We start from the raw sequence: 20984 nt of genomic DNA, 5'->3' as shown, positions 1-20984 counted from the left end.
CAATTCTGTCAACTCTTTCTGCTAGTGGTAGTCTCTGCACAGTGAATACCTGTATTTTGAGAAAACAACTACAGTTGGTAGCCATTATAAATCAGCCAAATGCATGGAAATAACAAAATGACTGGAATTTTATTGACAACTTGAAGTTGCATGTGACTTGTGTAGCTCAGTAGAAGCAAGTTTCAGTTTAGTTTATCAAAATACTTCAGTTTTCCAGCTGGATCTGGGATTATCTGTGTGAGAAAGAAAGTGAAAGTGTTGGTCTAAAAACAAAAGGAACAAATTATCTACCTCATATTCTGGCATTAATGGTCACACACTACATTTAGAAATTACCTTTCACCTGTTCAGATCTAAGGTTACTGCTTATTTCTAATGAACACTAAACAGTGGAGGGCAGTAGGGGGTGATGGAGGAGGACGTGGAGTTCAAGAAGGAAACAGAATCTGCCTTGTTGAAAGAATGTACTCCAGTCTGATTTTTTTCCCCGTAAGTGAACTTGGAATTATTTCCATAAATTAACATCTGTACTCAAGTGCCTCAGAGTTTACTTACAGCTCTTGTCTTGGCCACCACACTCTCATGGCATCTTCAGGTTTGATCTAATTAAATCAAATACATTTAGAAGGCATGGCTACAGATGTTAATGTATTCTGAAGAGTGTTTGCAGAACTATTCTGCTGTTTAAGTGCACTACAACTTTTGCACAGAAAGTAAAGAGAACATCTTACTTGTATTTACGTCAGCGCTAAACATTTATTGCGGCCTGATATTCTCAGCAATGAGTCAGTTGTCAGCAACAAGTGTACAGAAACAGCAGATGCTATAAAGTAGTAATCTATTCCTGCTATCAACTGGTCTCCCTTTTATTAAGTGTATTCATAGGCTTGACCCTTCTAAGAATGGGAAATCACTCACTTGTCAGCTGCTAATGGACAGATTATTCAGTTTAGGCAAGGTAGTGGAATGCATGATTTCCAATGCCATACATATGCCATCCTATAACCCACTTTCACCATAAAATCTAAAGAGCCAGTTTTCTCCACTAAGACAAATCTTAACTAGCCCATGAATATAATTCCCAGCATCTGCTTGTTTCACACTGTAATGCAGAGGTCTGCGCTAACCACTTAAATGTTGCCAGTTGCAACGTTTACTAGAGGCTATACACTCTGGCTCTCTGCATGCCCTGTTTGAGATCTTGTATGTAGATACAATTTAGGACTGTCTTTTAACGTGTGTCAGTATAGTGACTAGCACAATGGGACCTCGATCTTGGCTGGAAACTCCAGAAGCTACTAGAATACAGTTTATTAATAATGCTGTATCGGTTTATATCATTAGCATCCTATTGACATTATGAAAATGTTATTTTTTATAGATAAGCCCATTGTTTATATGAACGAACACATTTCATGGCCCTGCCAAAATGTGGTTTTTGATGCTGTCATGTATTACCAACTCAGGGAAAGGTGCAGAGACCACTTCAATTTTTTGCTGCTAATGAAACCTTACAGAATTTCTTTCAAGGCACCTTGAATTTATTTTCATTTTAATTTTTTTACATAATGCTGTTTGTGCCAACAGTTGAAACAAGCAGCAGAAGAAAAAAGAGCAGCTTCCAATAAATGCCAATGTACACTGTTGTAGTGGCAAGACGTTCACTGCACGTCTGGTGAAGATGCTCTAAGACGACGGGAAAGAGCTCTCCTATTGGAATAACAAAACCACCCCATGAACGGCATAACCTCTCCTGCAGACAAAGTGCTGTGCAGACGAGCACTTATGTCGCTCAGGGGGGTGGCTGATTCACACCCCTGAGTGATGCATGTTATGCCAACGTAAGATGTGTGTGTAGACATAGCCTTAGAAAAAAAATTTTCATTGTTCCATTGGGGCCTGATTCAACACTCACTGAATTCAGTTGCTTCAGTGGGCATTGAACTGGGCCCTTGCTCTTTGGCTCATAATCATGTTAGTGTGAAGAAACAAAAGAAGAGATACTGTGCCGCAACATGCATTCCATTTTACAATTCTGACAGTGGTAGTGTGCTTTGCCAGATTGTGGGCAATTATACAATGGCCTGAGCAGTGAGATGATGTATACTGAGGAACTGCTTAGGAACCCCAATCAAGGAACAAGTCTCCATTATGCTAAGCACTGTACAGATAAGAGAGAAGATAGCTTCTTCCTCAGAGAACTTCCAACTCTCTTTTGACCTGCATTGCAGGATGGGAAGGAAATTCTCCCTCAAGTTAACTCTCTGGTGCTTGAGGTTTTGATCATACATTGTAAAGTTGAGGGAGAAGGAAACTCCTGATGTGAAGAGATTAACTTTTTTCCTGCATGAAATACTGCAAACATGATATACTGTAATAAATCAGTCAATAAAATTCCAATTATAACAGATTAAGAACTTATAAAAATATCACAATGCACAGGGCCTGATATTGTGCTTCCATTCAAGTTAATGAGAATTTTGCTTTTGTCTTCAATGGAGATAGGATTGGGTCCCTAATTTTATTTAATCATGCAAAATAATGAATGTATGCTGAATATAAATGCAGACTTACTGTCTCACTGCCAGGTTTCCAACCAGCAGGGCAAACTGGAAAAAAAAAAATTAAAAAATGGAAGTTGACTTAGAAGAAAAGAAATTATTTTTCTAATTTATTTGGTTTTCTAACCATTCTCATAAAAAACTAAATCTTTGAATTTTAAGTAATATAGCAAGAAGGTGCCACATGTAAACATCTGCAAATATGTAACATGCTTATTCATCAGACAGTATCCCTAAAACATTCATATTGATACTATTTGTAGGGCAGGTTGGATAGTTCCATTCACCAACAACGGGAAATCTTTGCTTGACTGAGTATATGTTGGGTTTGATTTTCACTGTTTTCAGTCTATTAGTCAACTTACTGGCAAAGTAATAGTACCTCTCATTCTGAAGATGGACATATTCCATTCCATATCCCATTCCAAGAGGACATATGGTGCCAAGATATGGTGCCAGCAATTCCATCAGGTGGAAATGGAGACAGGTATAACTTTCTTTAAAACTAATGCCAGAAGGCAGGTATTACAGTAGCAATGACGAAAAATTTAAATCTCTCTCTCTAGAATGTGACTGTTTTTGTTTGATATCCTGCTTAGGATGTAAAAGGATTAGGATGATAAAAATAAATATTTACCATTCTTGCAATTGCTCAGTTGTTCATGTACAACCTAGGTGAGACCAGGGAGCTGATCCTGAAACTGCATATGGGTAGGCAGACCTTGTGCCCAGGCGGAGTTTCATTGGCTTCGATGAGGCTTTGCAAAGGCTCAAGGATCAGCCTGCACAGCTGGGATTACACAACTGGAGCACAGGCATTTTATCCCCTGCAGACAGTGCTGCCAGCTGAAATGTGGTGAACATAATAAAAACTTTGGAGGATTTTTCTTCCTAGCCTTTGCACGGAGTCCAATGAAATAGATATGCATTGCCACAGACATTCAGCAAAACCCAACAGGATTCCACATGCCTCACAGGGAGAATCCAGTACTGTGTAAGCTGAGACATAGCTTTATTTGAAGCTGAACAAAGAGGACTTAATCTCCTTAATCAAAATGCTTATTGCCTTTAAGTATCAGAATTTGTTCTTTTCAATTCTGAATTGCAAAATAGAGCTGTTTATACAGATAATGTTACGTTACCTGTTAACATGTTTCAAACTGCACTACATTAAAGCACGCTAGGGAACCTGGTGTGCGCATCGTCAGGATCTATGCAGACCAGTTGATGTGCCACACATTAGTGTGCTTCAGAAAGCACACCCCTATAGTGTGCATCACCACACTGTGTAAACAACCTTAGAATGAATTGCAGCTGTGTCGCAAACCTATGGAATGTTGTTAAACACCAACACTTTAAATTGAGAGCAGGAAGATCAGCCAGCTGAACATATAATGTGTTAATAATTAAAGTTGAATAGCATTTTGGGAGATGCTTTTCACCGACTCAAAGTACTGTATCTATTTTGTTTTGGGACACCAGCTCTATTTCCCCTCCCCTCCCCACCCCAAACAGTAAGATTACACTGGCAGTGCCTCTTGGATCAGCTGTAGCTTGTCTAAATTTATTAAAATACTGAGCCTGATTCTTCGCTGCCTCATACCTTGTGCAATCATTTATGCTTGAGTGCAAAATGTGTGTAAATGCTACTGCTTTGATTTGGTAGTGTTCTAAGCATTTTGCATTCACTTTGGACACTTCACTAGGTGCAAGGCAGGGGAGGATCAGGTCCACTGAATCTTGAATGAGGGGAACAGAAAACTTTGCTCAGTAACAACCATGAAGCTATCAAATGCTGCAGTACGCCTTGCTTCCTAACAGCTAAAAATACACCTTCCAAACTAAATAAGACCTCAATATAACTCCCATTGCCAAAATACTGGAAACAGGCACCTTCTCCATGTTTGTCAGTGTACTGGAATGCTTGTACTAGACGAAGTGTTTCATCCACTGATCTGCCGACGGGAAGGTCATTCATTGTTATCTGTCGAAGGACCCTCTTATCATCAATAATGAAAAGGCCTCTGCAAAAACATGGAATTTTTCTTTTAGATATAAACCTAATAATACTGATCTCTATTATGCACATTGTGGTGTCCAGATATTGCAGCATACCTACATGACATCAGCAGTGGCTAGATCTCTCCAAGCACTACACAATCAAGTTAAGTACAGGTTCTGTGTTAACTTTTAATTTCCTTTGCAACTCCCTTCACATTTACTTTCTCATTCATAATGCACCCAGAATTGAAGGATCTAACCTCCCTCACCTCTGGAGTCCTTCAATACAAGCCTCATTTAGAGGAGGTGCTTTTCATTGACACAAAGAACTCCATCTCTCACTGAAAGTGCCCTCAGATCTTGCTGTGATCTAGGCAAGGTCAAGTCAGAATTAAGAAAGCAGTAAGAACATAAGAATGGCCATACTGGGTCAGACCAAGGGTCCATCTAGCCCAGTAGCCTGTCTTCTGACAGCAGCAAACGCCAAGTGCTTCAGAAAGAATGAACAGAACAGGCACTCGTCGAGGGATCCATCCCGCTGTCCACTCCTAGCTTGTGGCAATCAGAGCACTGGGTTGCATCCCTGAGCATCTTGGCTAATCTCCATGAACTTTTCTAGTTTTTTTGTTTTGTTTATTTTTTTAACACAGTTATAGTTTTGGTCTTTACAACATCCACCGGCAATGAGTTCCACAAGTTCACTGTGCATCGTATGAAGAAATACTTCCTTTTGTTTGTTTTAAACGCAGCTGCCTATTAATTTAATTGGTTTACCCCTGGTTCTTGTATTATGAGGAGTAAATAACACTTCCTTATTCACCTTCTCCACCCTAGTCATGATTTTAGACCTTCATCCTATCCCCTCTTAGTAGTCTCTTTTCCAAGTTGAAAAGTTCCAGACTTTTTAATATCTCCTCATTTGGAAGCTGTTCCATACCCCTCATAATTTGGGTTGCCCTTTTCTGTACCTTTTCCCATTCCGATATCTCTTTTGAGATGGGGTGACTAGAACTATATGCAGTATTCAAGGTGTGGGTGTACCTTGGATTTATATAGTAGCATTATAATATTTTCTGTCATCTTATCTATCCCTTTTCTAATGGTTCCGAATACTGTTGGCTATTTTTGACTGCTGCTGTACATTGAGTGGATGTTTTCAGAGAACTATCCACAATGACTCCAAGATCTCTTTCTTGAGTGGTAACAGCTAATTTAGACCCTGTCGTTTTGTATGTATAGTTGGGATTATGCTTTCCAATGTGCATTACCTTGACTTTACCAACACTGAAATTCATCTGCAATTTTGTTGCCCTGTTTTGTCAATCCCTTTAAACTCTTTGCAATCTGTTTTTTGGGTTTAACTATCTTGAGTAATTTTGAATCATCTGCAAATTCTGCCACCTCACTGTTTACCTCTTTTTCCAGATCATTTATGAATATGTTGAACAGCACTGGTCCCAGTACATATTCCTGGGGGACCCCACTATTTACCTCTCTCTCCTTTCTGAAAACTGACCATTTATTCCTACCTTTTGTTTTTTAACCATGAGATGACCTCCTTCCCTCTTATCCCATAGCTGCTTACTTTGTTTAAGAGCCTTTGAGGGATCTTGTCAAAGGCTTTCTGAAAGTCCAAGTACATAAGGTTGCATCTTTCTTTAGTGATATGATGATGATTAAGAATTTTTTATATGCACTTTGAGATCTTAGACTTCATATGGAAGTCTTGAACGCTATTTACCCTTAACTATACTGCTTGATACGTAGATCACTGATATTATAAAACGCTGAACTGTGTAAATGAGAACCTAAGAGCCTTTAGAATCTATGTGATAGAAGCGATTTACACAGTCCTTAGTGTAAAAAAAAAAAAAAAAATTACAGTGATAAACTAAAAGCACTTGTTACACTTAAATATCTAGACCTGGTGAGATAATGCCCGCTCAGGGTTGACAGCATGATATTATAGGAATGTACAGATTCAGTCCATCTAGTCCAGTTTCCTGTCTCTGACAATGGTCAGAAGCAGAGGCTTCAGCAGGAGGTTTGTCTTATAGTAGGCAGATGTGGGATAATTTGCCCCCTACATTAATTCCTATAATATTTAAAGACTGTTTTTAAACCCTGAAGCATGAGGTACAGTATCCCTCCAAATTTTTTAGTACTAACTACAACAATGCTGGATATTCTTGACATTCATAGAAGTATCGAATCTCTTTTTAAATGTTGCAAATGACTTCCTCTGGCAATGAGTTCCAGATAGGTGTGGTGTGAAAAAGTATTGCCTTATGTCAATTTTTGAATTTGCTACCCTCTAATTTCACTGAATGTTCCCTCTGTCTTTTTATGAGGCAAGGAGAAAGTTCCTGACCTACCCTCTCTCTACCATTAATTATTTTATATACCTTGAATGTATCCCCTCTTATTCTTCTCCTATCTGAAGTAAATAATGCCAATCTTTTCAATCTCTCTTCAAAGCAGATGTTTCCTGTGCTGTTTCTCACTCCTATCTCACTTTGCTGAAGCCCCTCTAATTCAGCAATTTCCTCTTTGAGATGGGGGTGATCAGATCACACAGTACTCCAGCTGAGCCTGCACGATTTATTTATATAATGGCATATTATTCTCCTTCCTATCCCTTATGAATCCTAGTATCTTGGTTACTTTTTTGAATGCAGTTGTAAAGTGAACAGAGGTCACAATGACGCCCAGGGCTCTTTCCTGAGTTGTGACAGTTGATTTAGAGCCTTAGTAAGGTGTACGAATAGTTACTTAGCATTTATTGACACTGAATTTCACTTGCCATTGTGTTGGCCATTCACCTAGCTTGGTTAGGACTCTCAATCTCCTCACACCCTTCTCTGATTTTGACAAACCTAAATAATTATCACTTGAAAATTCTGCTATCTTTACAGAGCATTTAAAAAATGGTAGACCAAATATAAAACCTTAAAGAACCACACAGCTAATTTGTTTGCTATAATGAAAACTGGCTATTTAATCCTAGTTTCTGCAGCTATAGTAAGAGCACTTCAAAGTTAGACTTTCAAAATGTGAACATAAGTCCACTTAAGTTTCACTTTCTTCTACGCCAGGGGTCGGCAATCTTCGGCACGTGGCCTGACAGGGTAATCCATTGGCGGGCCACGAGACATTTTGTGTACTTTGTCCATCTGCAGGCACGGCCCCCCAGAGCTCCCCGTATGCATGGTTTGCCATTCCCAGCCAATGGGAGCTGTGGGAAGCGACAGCCAGCACGTCCATGTTCTACGCATTAGCTAATCAGATATAAATATTGAAGTAGGACCTTGTTCCTTCCAAGTCCACCTTCTTTACCTATTTACTGCAGCAAAGATGCAATTCTGAATTTGCAACATTGTCCAGACAGGAGATCTAATGTCACAAAACATGTTTTCACTACAGGATCAGGTAACTGCAGTGTAAGGGAGACAGATCTGTTTCAAGCATGAGTATCTGTAGTATTAACAAAGAACATTGAAAATGAATGGGCAAGAAACACTACTCTATCAAACAGTGCCACAACTACCACTGGACAAGATTTACACCCGCGGTCAGCAGCAAGATGGTCAATACGAAACATCTGACAGTTCTTTGCCAGATCTTGAGATCATGGTCAGTTTTTCCTAATAAAACACTGTTAAGTAATGAAGGAAAAGGCCAGAACTGGGAATTCAGATTCTGGCAGGATAAAGCATTTCCATTCACCTTTAAACCTCTGAGTTTTGCATATACAATAGATCATTGTGAGTTAATTTCTGAATTATTATTATTTTTTTAAATTAAGAAATATTTCCTTGCGGACTAAGAGCTTTAATATACAATTTCAGCTAAGTTATCAACAGTCAGTGGAAAAAATGCCTGTATTTATCCACGTAAACAGATCCAGTATATGTTCAGATATTAACTGCTGAGATGAACATAGTATATAACTTAAATGGTATAAGAGAAAAGTGCCAATACTGAGTGTTCCTTTAAATGGAACTGGTAGAATGCACTGTTATAACATGATAAAATGCACCATAATGGTTAGTAGTACCTAAGTGTGTGCCCTTGGTCTTCTAGATATACTCCATAATCCTTTGAAATCTGGTGTGTCAAATCTGAAAGAAGTGGGATCTTCATTGGTCCAAGTCCTCCTTGTTTTCGTGGAGTATTAATCCTTTGACAAACAAAAGAGATGCACATTTATTCTTCCGAGAGATTTTTATTGCACATACAAGTTAACTTTTGCATGCAGCTTTTTTGCAGAAGGAATATTTATATTTCTGTTTTTCTTTTTCCTATTCATTTGCTCCAATTCGCTTCCTACACTCCTTCAATGTGTCCATTTATAGTTGCCTTAATCTCCTTTTTGTGCCTCCTTCCATGCTTAATTTACGCTTGAAACACCCCCTTTCTCTCTGTGTGGCCAAATTACCAGGGTGGATTTGATTTAAATCAAATTGATTTAAATAAATCATGAGTCAAGAAGACTCAATTTAATCATGGGTTTTCTACATAAAAGTGCGTTTTTGTTGGTTGTTATAACCTTAATACATATTCTTTACAACGCAGATAGATGTAGGTTTCAGTTTTAGAAGGTACACACTATACATTTTTAAACAGTGACATTTTGAAAACTTTTCAGATTAGTTTTTACAGCTATATCAGAAGACGAATGATTGTTTGGTTATTTCATTTACCAAAGGTAATTAAAGCAGATAGTTCACCTCCCAATGACTTCATAAATATCTCCAATTCAACAGGTTAATCATTAATAATTGGAGGATTTTTTTGACATGCTGTATTAGAAGGAGAACATCACCAGACAGACATTTAAATTGTTTTCTTTAACTAAAACAACAACGTTAAGTATTCTGGATTTTTTTCTTCAAGAGCAAACATACAGTATTTTAACAAAACAAGCATATGTCCCTCCCCTCTCACATTTATCTCTAGACTTCTCCTTGTCCAGATCTACTTCACCCCCAACAATCTTCTATTCATTGAACTTTTTGAAACTTTGCACTTTTAGAGAGAGTTAAGGGATTGACTCTGTGTACACAAATTTGCAGAGGGACAATAGAATTGAGGTCTGTTATTTCTCACCTCTATATATTTATTTATTTTATTTTAAAAACATTTTTGCTGTTAACAAGCACATTGCCTCTGGAGACCCAAATCCAGTTTGAGAACTGCAAAGCTAAGCATCTCTGATGGTATCTTCTAGACTGAACACTACGTCCCATTGGGTAGATAGAAAGATTAATCTAAATCTATACAGAAGCCTGCTGAACCCCATAAAATTGGGTCTCTAATCCATGAACTATTGGAACTTATTTACAAAACTTTTCTTAAACATTATATGAATATACTGTCTCATGCTATAGAATTAGAAGTTATGATCCATATTTCATGATGAGATATCTTTGAGCTATAATGTATCTTAACTGAAACTATCACTGAAACTATCTTTTAGATAAGATTTTTTTCCTCAAAGGATTTTGTCAAAAAAATCTGATTTAAAATTTTTTTAATCATTGATTTTTATCCACCTGCAAACTACTGTCTTTCTTTCAAACTCCACAATTTAAAAACAACAACAATACCAAAAAAATCTTCACTGGGGTTTTAATCCACCATAGAAAGTTTGATGAATAATTTGTAATGAATAATTTATTCTAATGGTAACACAAGTCATCACTTTTACTCTGACACCTTCAACAATAAACTTAATTTTTGAATATTACTGTTAGTTTTATTACTTACCAATTTTTATGCAACTTAGCAACACACCTCAGACCTTATCATTCAATATTTATTTGACTATAGTAGTGCATCAGATGGAGTATGTGAATTTGGAGAAGCAACCCATAATCTCTTATGTATCCAATAATTTCCTGTAAAAGACACATGGGTAGGCTACATACCATGCTAAGTGAGTGAACTGTGAGTCAACAGAACATGCTACCACTTCAGTGTTTATTGCTCTGAATTCTTCAATTCTGTCACTGAAGGCGATAATTTCAGTTGGACACACAAATGTGCTAAAAAATTGAAAACAAAATAAATTCAGAATATCCAGGAGTGATTTCTCAGTCAGCTCAATACATAGCTAAATTAGTTTCTACAGAGAAGCTAGATATTGTTTGCAGTATATAAAATAGATAAATTGTGAATTACTTAGCACAACTATTTATTTTTATTTAGATGGAATCCAATATACACAACTTAAAATAATTTACATTTTACAAGTAACTGCGTTCCTAACAGCATTAATAAATACATTCACAGATGGATTACCTATCGTCAAACCCTGTGCAAGCGGTTTGTGAATAAAAAGACTGAAAATGCAATCTGTGTTGACTTAGTAATATTACAACTTACAGTTTAGCTACATGTACAATTATTCACTGATTTTAAAACTGTACAGGAATTACTGGATTAAAGTATGATACACCAAATTGCAGAGAAACAGATGTCATGATTTCCTGGAAAATAGTGATGCAAGTTGTAGCTATTTTGCATTTGACCTTTTCCTGTTTCTTCTAGGCACAAAATTAAACTTTAGATCACAATTGTTCAAGCTTTGAGGCTAGGAGGAAAATAAGCCATGATTCCAGCTATTTTCACTATCAGAGCAGCTAACTGTCTTTACTACTTACCCGTTCTTTGTAAAGTGCTTTGAGTTCTACTGATGAAAAGTGCTACGAGTATTACTAATATTACTAGTTTACTGTATGTTTTGTTCATTTCAAGATAACACAGGGCTTGATTCTCCTCTCATTACACTGGTATATATCAGGAGTAACTTCATTGACTGCTGTGGAGTTACAATAGTGTAATGAAAGGAAAGTCCATCCAATAATTTCAGTTAAATGTATCCCACAACATCCTTGAAATGCTGTAAGAGGAAATCAATCTCCCTAAAAATGTCTGCCAGAGCATATGAATGAAGAGATAAGAGATACTCTTTCCTGTATGCATTTTCCATTTGCAGCAATGAGTTGTATGGTAGCAAGGAATGTAAACATTCCCCAGTAAGATGCTACGGAATTACAAAATGTCAAGTGCAGTTGCAATCAACATCTTAACGTTCCTTGACTCTAACCACGCTTTCAAAATTCAAATTCGGAAGGTGGAGGAGGGGAGTATATATTTTGGTATGTCTGCATCAGTTTTACTTACAAGTCAAGAGGGTAGAAGAAGAAGACAAGATATTTTCCTTGATAATCTGTTAATTTCAGCTCTTTAAACTCTCCATTAATTACTGCTGTTCCTTCCCAATAAGGTGCCGGCTTGGAAACTAGAAACATAAAATATAGATCCAAATTGAAGTATAAGAATAAAGTGAAGCATGTGTACATAAACAAGGCTGTTCAGCAGATAACATATGTCCAAGGGCAGTTTTCCTCTCTGGATGGATGTTTGTGGTTCCTTACAGTAAAAAACACTTTGTAGGATGCATGACTTACACAATCAAACTTTATTAATTTCAACCTTTCAGAGGAAAGCACACGGTGGGGTAATGTTATGTTTAAAAAAAATGTACATTTCAAGATGCATACATAACTCAATAGATTTGTGTTCACAAATTTCTGAACCATTTGAAATATGGTAAGGTAAGGATATGGTAAGGATCAGGCTGCATGAGAGAAAATGCTGCACACACTTACTTGGACCCCCTTAACCCATTATAAGATTGCTACTGGCCGATGACAGCTCATAAATTAAGATGCTGATTTGCACTGAATGATGTATGGCTACTGCGTTATAGATTTCAGTAACTTATATTTTGCTATAAATAATTTAGTGTCATAAGTAAAGAGTGGTTCAATTTCACATTACGTTTACTCCTTAGCAAAAAAACATTTTCTAAAATTTAATTCTGCAGGAAACACATGACAGAAGATGTGTTCAGGGCACAAATGCTTAAAATATGTAGGTTGCCTGTTACTGCAACCCATTTATAAACTAACTCAGTGGTTACTGCACAAAAATATTCAGTTTACGCAGCAGAAAAAGATTAAGAATATGTCTACAGAAGCACTTTTGTCGGTATAACTTATGTTGCTCAGGGATGTGAAAAAAAACCCCTCTGAGTGATACAAGTTACACCAACAGAAATGCCAGTGTGGACAGCACTATGCTGGGGGAGAGACTCTCCTGATGGCATAGCTACCACTGCTCATTTGAGATGATTTAGTTATGCTGATGGGAGAGAGCTCTCTCCCATCAGCATAGAGCAGCTACACAAGTGATCTTACAGCAGCACGGCTGCACTGATGTAAGCTTGATAGTCTAGACAGGGCCTAAAACAACATTAGTGAATTGCACCATGGACACGCTTACAGGAGATATAACACTTACTACTCTACCACAGACTAATCTGGAATGCTGGAGGTTTTCAAATTGTAAGTACAGTGAGGTAGCATTTCTCAATATCAAAGCAAATAATGCTGAGCATTCCATGCCTGAGGGCAGTGTGTTGGTGATCCAGTATCAAACTGAAGGGATTTAAACATGACTGAAATGTCAAGCATATATATATTGCTGGGTAAATTACTGTGCTGCTCAAAGCAATGTCTGGAATTGATTTAAAGGAGAATGATAGCATGCTGATTAATATTAGACAATTATTATCAACAGCACAGTATCTGTTATAAATAGGCTTATATGCAGTGTTGTAGCTGTGTTGTGGTCCCAGGATATTAGAGACACAAAGTGGGTGAGGTAATATCTTTTACTGGACAAACTTCTGTTGGAAGACAAGCTTTAGATCTTATACAGAGCTCTTCTTCAGGTCTGGGAAACTAACTCAGGGCAGGTCTACACTACAAATTTACATTAGTGCAGCTGCACCAATGCTGCACATATCGGAAAGATGCTCTAAGACAGGGGTCTCAAACTCGCAGACTGCATGCCCCCCCTCCACTCCCCCAGAGTTTACCTAGAGAGGTTCCGGCCCGATGCGCACCGGGGGCAGGGTAAGGTCCCTGCCTGCCTACCCTGCCCCCGGCTGCTCCGGGAAGCATCTGTAATGTGGGGGAGGAGAGGCACAGGGGTGTGTGTGGCTGTTGCTTCAGGCACCACCCCCAGCAGCTCCCATTGGCCGCAGTTCCCTGTTCCTGGACAATGGGAGTTGCTGGAGGCGGTGCCTGAAGCAACAGCCACACACACCCTGTGCCTCTCCTCCCCCACATTACAGTTGCTTCCCGGAGCAGCGTGGGGGCAGGGCAGGCAGGCAGGGAGCCTACCCTGCCCCTGATGCGCGCCGGGCCAGAGCCCGCCCCCCCCAACTCCTCCTGCAGTCGAACCCTCTGTCCTGAGCCCCTTGCCGTACCCTGCACCCTTGCCACACCCCTCCCGCACCCCAACCCACTGCCCTTAGCCCCCTGCCGCACCCCGACCCGTCGCACCCTGCACCCTGACCTGAGCCCCGTCACACCCTGCAGCTCTCCTGAACCCCAAACCCCTTCCCTGAGCTGTCTGCTGCACCCTGTACCTGACCCCCTGCTGCACCCCTCCTGCACCCCATACCTCAACTCCAGGCCCTGAGCCCCTGCGACACCCCTCTTGCACCCCCTGGGGCTGGGAGGGATTTTGGGGAAGGAGTGGGAAGAGGCGGAGCCTCATGGAAGGGCTGGCGTGAGGGGGGAGGTGTCAGTAATGCGGCCCTTGGGCCAATGTACTAGTCCTCATGTGGCCCTCATGGTCATTTGAGTTTGAAACCCCTGGTCTAAGAGGATGGGAGAGAGCTCTTCTGCCAACATAATGCTGTCTACATGGCAGTGGTGGGCAACCTGCAGCCCATCAAGGTAATCCACTGGCGAGCCACCAGTTTGTTTACATTTGCATGGCTGCCCGCAGCTCCCAGTGGCTGCAGTTCACTGTTCCTGGCCAATGGGAGCTGCGGGAAGCGGCAGTCAGCATGTCCCTGCGGAATGCGCCGCTTCCCACAGCTCCCATTGGCTGGGAACATCGAACTGCAGACAAGGGAGCTGCAGGCAGCCCCAAATGTACACAAACTGTCTGGTGGCCTGCCAGTGGATTACCCTGACAGGCCGTAGGTTACCCACCACTGCTACATACGGTTAAGGTCAGTATAACAACATTGCTCAGGGGTGTGGATTTTTCACACCTCAAGCGATGTAGTTATATTGGAGTATGTATGCAGTGTAGACCAAGTCTCCGAGCGTCACTGCTAAATACAAGGGGGAGGGAGAGAATGTTGTAATAAGCCATAAACCCAGTGTCTATATTCAGTCCATGAGTTTTAGGCATGTCTACCCTACAAACTTAAGTTGACCTAATATAGGTTGACTTACAACCACTGCAATAATTATTGGAGGGTAGTGTGGACATTAATCACTACTTCTGTTGGTGGTGCATGTCCTCACCAGGAGTGCTTCCACCAACTTAAGAGGGGCAATAAGGGGGGCTGAGAGCATGGAGTCATGAAACTGAGAAGAATGGCCGCCAATGTAAGTAACCCGCGATGTCTACAGGGTCACTGCATCACCCTAAATACACCAACATAAACCCTACACCTCTCATGGAAGTGGAGTTAGGTCAGTGTAGTAGAGCACTTACACTGGTGGGAGCAAGACTGTAGCACAGACACTGTTGTAATTAGGTTGATGTAAGTTGCCTTACCTCGAACTAACTCTGCAGTGTAGACCAGGCTTGTCTGGCAAAGTTAGGAATTTAAGGTCCCAGGCTTGTCTTTTGAAATGTTGTGCGGTTTTCCTTTGAGGATGAGGACTGATAGAGTGACTGCTGACCTATCAGTCCTCATCCACAAAGGAAACCTACACAACACTTTTTCAAAAGATGAGCCTGGGACCTTAAATTTATAACTTTGCTAGACATGGACTGAATACATACACTGGATTTATAGCTCATTACAATAATCTATAAGCACTTACAACCCCCCAAGCTGCTTTCTCCCCATCCCCATTTCCTCCCTCTGACTGGAGAGGTGGTAACGGGCCACTTCACCTTGAGTGGTCCCTTGAAAAGTGTGTTTAGCATAAGTAGTTAACAATCTGTTTCACCTTGTCCTCAGTGATACGGAGTTAGCCCACGTCCAGACTACCCCGCCGTATCGGCGGGTTAAAATCGATTGCTTGGGAATCGATATATCGCGTCTAGTCTAGACGCGATATATCGATCCCCGAGCGCGCTTACATCGATTCCGGAACTCCATCAACCCGAACGGAGTTCCGGAATTGACACGGAGAGCCGCGGACATCGATCCCGCGCCGTCTGGACGGGTGAGTAATTCGATCTTAGATATTCGACTTCAGCTACGTTATTCACGTAGCTGAAGTTGCGTATCTAAGATCGATTTTCCTCCCCTAGTCTGGACGAGGCTTTAGTTTCCCAGTCTTGAAGAGCTCTGTGCAAGCTCAAAAGCTTGTCTCTCTCACCAAAAGAAGTTGGTCCAATAAAAGACATATTACTTCATCCACCTTGTTTTGCTAATAAGTAGGCTTGGCAGAGTTTGATTTTTATTTTTTATAATTTTGATATCTGCTTAAGCATATTTTAAATTTTTTTAATTGATTTTAAACTTTCACAGTTACAGGAAATTATGGGTGAGGATGTCACCGAACTATTTGACAGCAGATGTTGAAATTCAAAAAGTTAAAGCTTTTGTCAACATCACATCAAAATATACTAAGTTAATATCCTTAAATCAAACTCTAAGTTCCCAAGCAGCATTTTTCTTACTCTGCCTATCTGTGAATTTTGATTATTATTGATATTAATTTTTGTCAGTTTGTGTGTGATGAAATTGACTTTTACGGACATTTACAAATTAAAAATCAAATCCTTACTAGCCTAGTTATAAGATACCTACATTAGTACATGAATAATGGCATTAAAAACTTTATTAGCACAGCACACAAATTTTGGTACACATACCAAAGTCTTTCTCTAGTAACTTATACTGTACAATTTTTTATAAATTACCCATGCACACCAACCATCACAAGATGTTTCATTTGACAAGTCTAGTTTATTTTATTTATGGTAGCACTTTGCTGTCAGTATTTTGTAAAATTCTTCACTATGAAACCTTGAGACTTCTCAGTAATACTTTTCTACTGAATCTCTGGAGATAGAGGGACGACACTATCTATTTCCAAGTGTGGGCAAGCTCTGTTTCTATTTAGAGCTGGTTGGGAATTTTCTGACAAAACATTTTGTCAAAATGCTGACTTGTGGAAAACAAAACTGTCTGTGGGAAAGGGTTGGTTTCAGTTAATCTCCTGATTCAATTTTTCTGAAAACTTAGAAATTTTTGATGCTTCTGAAAAGAAATTTCAGTTTGAAATGACTATGAATTTTTTGTTAACTTATTCCAAAAGTTTAAAGGTTGAAATCTAAACACAAGGTTTTGATTGATCAAATTAAAAGTTTTGATTCCTTATTTGTGAACATTTGAGAGTGCCATTCTTTCCATGCTAAATCTGGATAAAAAGTTAATCTCAAATTTTTGTGGAACAGAAAAACCTTTCTTGCCCAGTGTTTTACTGTAGATTAATGTAACTGGGAATCTCACTTGACTACAAAACGGTTGAAAATTTCTAAGAACAGGTGACCATTTTAAACAGGGTCAGAAAACCCCTTAACTGTAACAATTAAAATTATCTGCCCCTGAATCTCCAATGTAATCAATTTACATTAGAGCTCTCTGAACATAGCTAACAAAAGAGAAAAAAAAAATCAGACTCACAAACAAGACTGTTAAGCCTAATTTCAGGAGACTTTTGCTGCAGCTAACTTTTTGGTCGTATCCTACCATTCTTTTGTATACAGAACACTTACAGAAGCCAGAGAAGTGCATATAGCTCACTAGCCAGTGTGACCCTTCAGTTCATAAAATATTTTAAATCTTACTTAGAACCCCAAAGTATTCTGTATATTATTTACATTACTTCTCTTCCCTCATTCTTTACTACTACCCCTTCAATGAAAACAGCACCTTTTGTTAAAGAGTTCATCTATTACTCTGCTACTGATTCCCTTCCCAAGCTCTCCATGGTAGTACAAATGACAACCATGACAAATGATTGTCACCACAAACTGAAGAGACTTTCACTGGGGAAGGAGGGGGAGAAATGCAAAAACAGATGAAGATTTTCATTTAATATTCACAATTATCTAAGAAAACACTATACAAAGTTCAAAATTAAATCTTGAAAAACTCTCTGATCCAGTTTAAAACCCTATTAAGATTTGTTCTGCAGAGGCCCTCCATTAGGCAGAAATCTGTCTATGTTCATCCTATTGCTTGATAACTGAAGTACCTCCTCTGAACAAAGCTGAGTCTGTAACAAAATAAGTAACTGAGAAAATATACTTTTCTATTTATTCAGTGATAAACTGAAAAGTGATCTAGAGTTGCACTCCAATTATGCCACAGGCTTTGGATAGGGTGGCTGCTATGGAGCTCCAGTGAGTTCATTTAGGCTGTGTATTACTATAGGAGTGTAGCTACACACAGCAAGCTACAGAAGCAGAAGTTTAGAACGTCCATAACACAACCTGGGGTAGGCACAAATTCCAGTAGTCGAACGTGCATCATGAGCAACCAAAATATCCAAAGGATTCCAACATATTGGAATCTAGGACTAAAACTGTAATTTACTCCTATTTAGAGACTCTCCCTTTATTTTAAAAAAAGAGTTTAATTGGGCGTACACTATCTAGTTCTATACAGGGGGGTTAATGAGTGACATATTCCTCATTGCTAGTAGCTGTCCATTGGCATGGTTTTTAATTCCAACTATATTTTGGAAGAAATGTTAACTTATGACTGTTATATTTACAACTAGGGGAAAAGGCAGAAACTTGGGCCATGGTACTAAATACCTCCTCCACCCCTGTGAAAATCCTCAAGGAGGGTAAATTCTGATTTTCAGATTATTTACACTTGGCAGTGAGGGAGCTGCTTAGGGCTTTCTGCACACTTTAAACCAATAGGATTTGTCTGACGTGGCCTTCTCCCCCAGCAGCAGCGAACTGTGCATCTGGCTCAGAACAGCAAACAGTGGGAGCAAAGTGAAGTGACCACAGTTTAAGACTGCAACAATCCCCCCTTCCCCTCTGCACACACAGGCTGCCACTAACCCAAACGAGGTGCACTATAAGCAATAGCTGTGGGTTAGGCCGCCTGCGCCACTTTTATCCTCATCGCAAAAACGGCCCCCCCGGAAGGCCGCTTTGCTGAGATGCTGCGCAAAGACCTGTGCTGGGGGGCGGCCAGACAACCCCCATGTTCATGCAGCTGGATGCTACCTGCCCTGCGACGGAGGGATCGCCGCCTCCACTGCACAAGTGGGGGGAAACTGAGGCCGGGGTGAAGCAGCAGAGACACCCGGCCCCACAGCTGGGATCTCTGCTCCTGCCGGGCCCACACGGGAACCTCACTCTCTGGACCCTTTTACTGGGGGGCGGTGTTAGCCTGTAGCCGCAGTCCCCCTGCACCCGGGAGGACGGCGGGGTAAGGGGGGACAGGGCAGGAGCGGCGGGCACTGAGCACCACTGATTGCAGCCCTGCAGCGGGAGGGGACGGGTTGTTCAGCAACATCCCTCACCCGCCCGCCCGCTACCTACTCTTGGCCTGGCTGAGGTGCAGGGAGTGGTCGGACACGGGCACGCGCGCCGCCTCCCCGGGGTAGACCTGGCCCCCCGCGTAGTAATGGCACTTCTCCTCCGCGCGCGCCTGCTCCTGGGCCCTCCCGGGCCCCGCCAGCGCCAGCGCCCAGCACAGCGCCAGCCACCGCCGCGCCGCCTCCATGGCCGCCCGAGCAACTGCGCGGCCCGCGCCCGGGAACAGCCAGCGCCGGGGCCCACAAGGGGCGGGGCTTTGCCCACACACACCCCGCCCCCCGTCACATTGTTCCCCACTGCCCTGCGCCGTTCCACGTACACCTCCTCCCCTGCTACACGTACACAGACGGCCCCCTTCCCTCACACTGCTCTGCCCGCCCTTCTCCTTCCAGCACGTACGCACACAGCCCCTTCCCCTTCCATCCCATACACACACAGCCCCTTCCCACTGCTTCCCTCACACTGCCCTTCCCGCCCTATCCCTTCCATCCCATACACACACTGCCCCTTCCCACTACTTCCCTTCTCACTGCCCTTCCCCTTCCCTCCCATACACACACAGCCCCTTCCCACTACTTCCTTCTCACTGCCCTTTCCCTTCCATCCCATACACACACAGCCCCTTCCCACTGCTTCCCTCACACTGCTCTGCCCGCCCTTCCCCTTCCAGCACGTACACACATAGCCCCTTCCCACTACTTTCCTCTCACTGCCCTTCCCCTTCCATCCCATACACACACAGCCGCTTCCCTCACACTGCCAGTGCCCGCCCTCCCCCATCCCTCTGCTTCCCTCACACTGCCCTGCCTGCCCTTCCCCTTCCATGCCATACACACACTGCCCCTTCCCACTACTTACCTCACATTGTCCTCCCCTCCTCACACACCCTGTACACCTTCCCATTGCTGGCCCCACTGCCCTGCCCTCCACACCCCATCAGCCTCCCCTCCAACAGACACATAACAGCCCCTCCCACTGCTTCCCCCTGCCTTGCCTTCCTGTCCTCTCCCCTCCCATGCACACACTGCTTTTGTCCACTCCTTTCCCACCATTGCCCTCTTCTGACACACACACACACACACACACAGCCCCTTCCCACTCCCCGGCTACCCCCTCCTCTCTTCTCCACCACACATGCACTGCCCTCCTCTCCCCTCCTACCACACACACAGGCACATGCTGCCCCCTCTCTTCAGTTGCCTCCAGCTTCTCCCTTTCTTCCTATCCAAGCTCAATCATCAAATGTACCGGCCAACTACCCTGAAAAACTGCTATTTCTAGATCAACAGTCAATGATGCATTTCAATGAGACTTTGTTGGCATGACAAGCTATATAGGTGTTGTGAAAGTGTTTGTTTTTTTTTAAAGCCAGAACCCTCAAGCGTTTGTCAGAGCTGCAGTGCATCTATGCTCAGGCTACACGCTGGCTGGAGTTTCTTCTTCCAACATCCATTTGTAAGCAGTGTGCATTCCTGATATGGTGGCACCTCACAAAGTTACAGTGAGTGCACAGTGCACAGATCGGGACTCTCCATGTAACATAAGGGATGCTAACACTCACACACATAAAAAGGCACAGAGATAGATCTGTGCAGCAAGATTTGGATCTATGTGGTGTATTGTAAAGCGATGATTCTCAACCAAGGATCTGAGGCCTGCTGGGGGGCTGTGAGCAGGTTTCAAAGGGGTCACCAAGCAGGGCCAGCATTAGACTCACTGTGGCACAGGGCAGAAAGCCAAAGCCCTGTCGCATAGGGTTGAAGCTCGGGCTTTGTGCCCTGACACCCAAGGCTGAAG

At 41.6% G+C, this 20984-nt stretch overlaps 1 protein-coding gene across 2 annotated transcripts; it reads right to left on the bottom strand.

Moving 5' to 3' along the window:
* Window positions 1–104: 104 nt before the first annotated feature.
* PRDX4 (peroxiredoxin 4) lies at window positions 105–19381 on the bottom strand. 2 transcript variants are annotated; one of them, XM_030574865.1, is made up of 7 exons: window positions 19191–19381; window positions 11751–11868; window positions 10493–10609; window positions 8620–8742; window positions 4455–4585; window positions 2575–2609; window positions 105–233 (listed from the first exon to the last, which is right to left on the bottom strand). In XM_030574865.1, exons 1-7 carry the CDS (start codon window positions 19372–19374, stop codon window positions 183–185), a joined length of 759 nt encoding a protein of 252 aa, XP_030430725.1. In that variant the 5' UTR covers window positions 19375–19381; the 3' UTR covers window positions 105–182. The 2 variants fall into 2 exon arrangements, with proteins under 2 accessions (XP_030430725.1, XP_030430731.1); XM_030574871.1 differs by lacking the exon at window positions 105–233 and adding an exon at window positions 255–602.
* Window positions 19382–20984: the final 1603 nt, after the last annotated feature.

This window comes from Gopherus evgoodei, chromosome 1 (assembly GCF_007399415.2).
Source record: "Gopherus evgoodei ecotype Sinaloan lineage chromosome 1, rGopEvg1_v1.p, whole genome shotgun sequence".
Classification (NCBI taxonomy): domain Eukaryota; kingdom Metazoa; phylum Chordata; order Testudines; family Testudinidae; genus Gopherus; species Gopherus evgoodei.
This window is presented reverse-complemented; position numbering and strand designations above follow the sequence as displayed.

Excerpts from the sequence above, each read along its gene's own strand:
- PRDX4 (XM_030574865.1), bottom strand. The coding sequence starts at position 19,374 with ATGGAGGCGGCGCGGCGGTGGCTGGCGCTGTGCTGGGCGCTGGCGCTG. Across the intron at positions 11,869-19,190 it reads GCACCTCAGCCAGGCCAAGA|TTTCCAAGCCGGCACCTTAT; the intron begins GTAGGTAGCGGG and ends TTATGTTTCTAG. Across the intron at positions 234-2,574 it reads GGAAACCTGGCAGTGAGACA|ATAATCCCAGATCCAGCTGG; the intron begins GTAAGTCTGCAT and ends TTTCTCACACAG.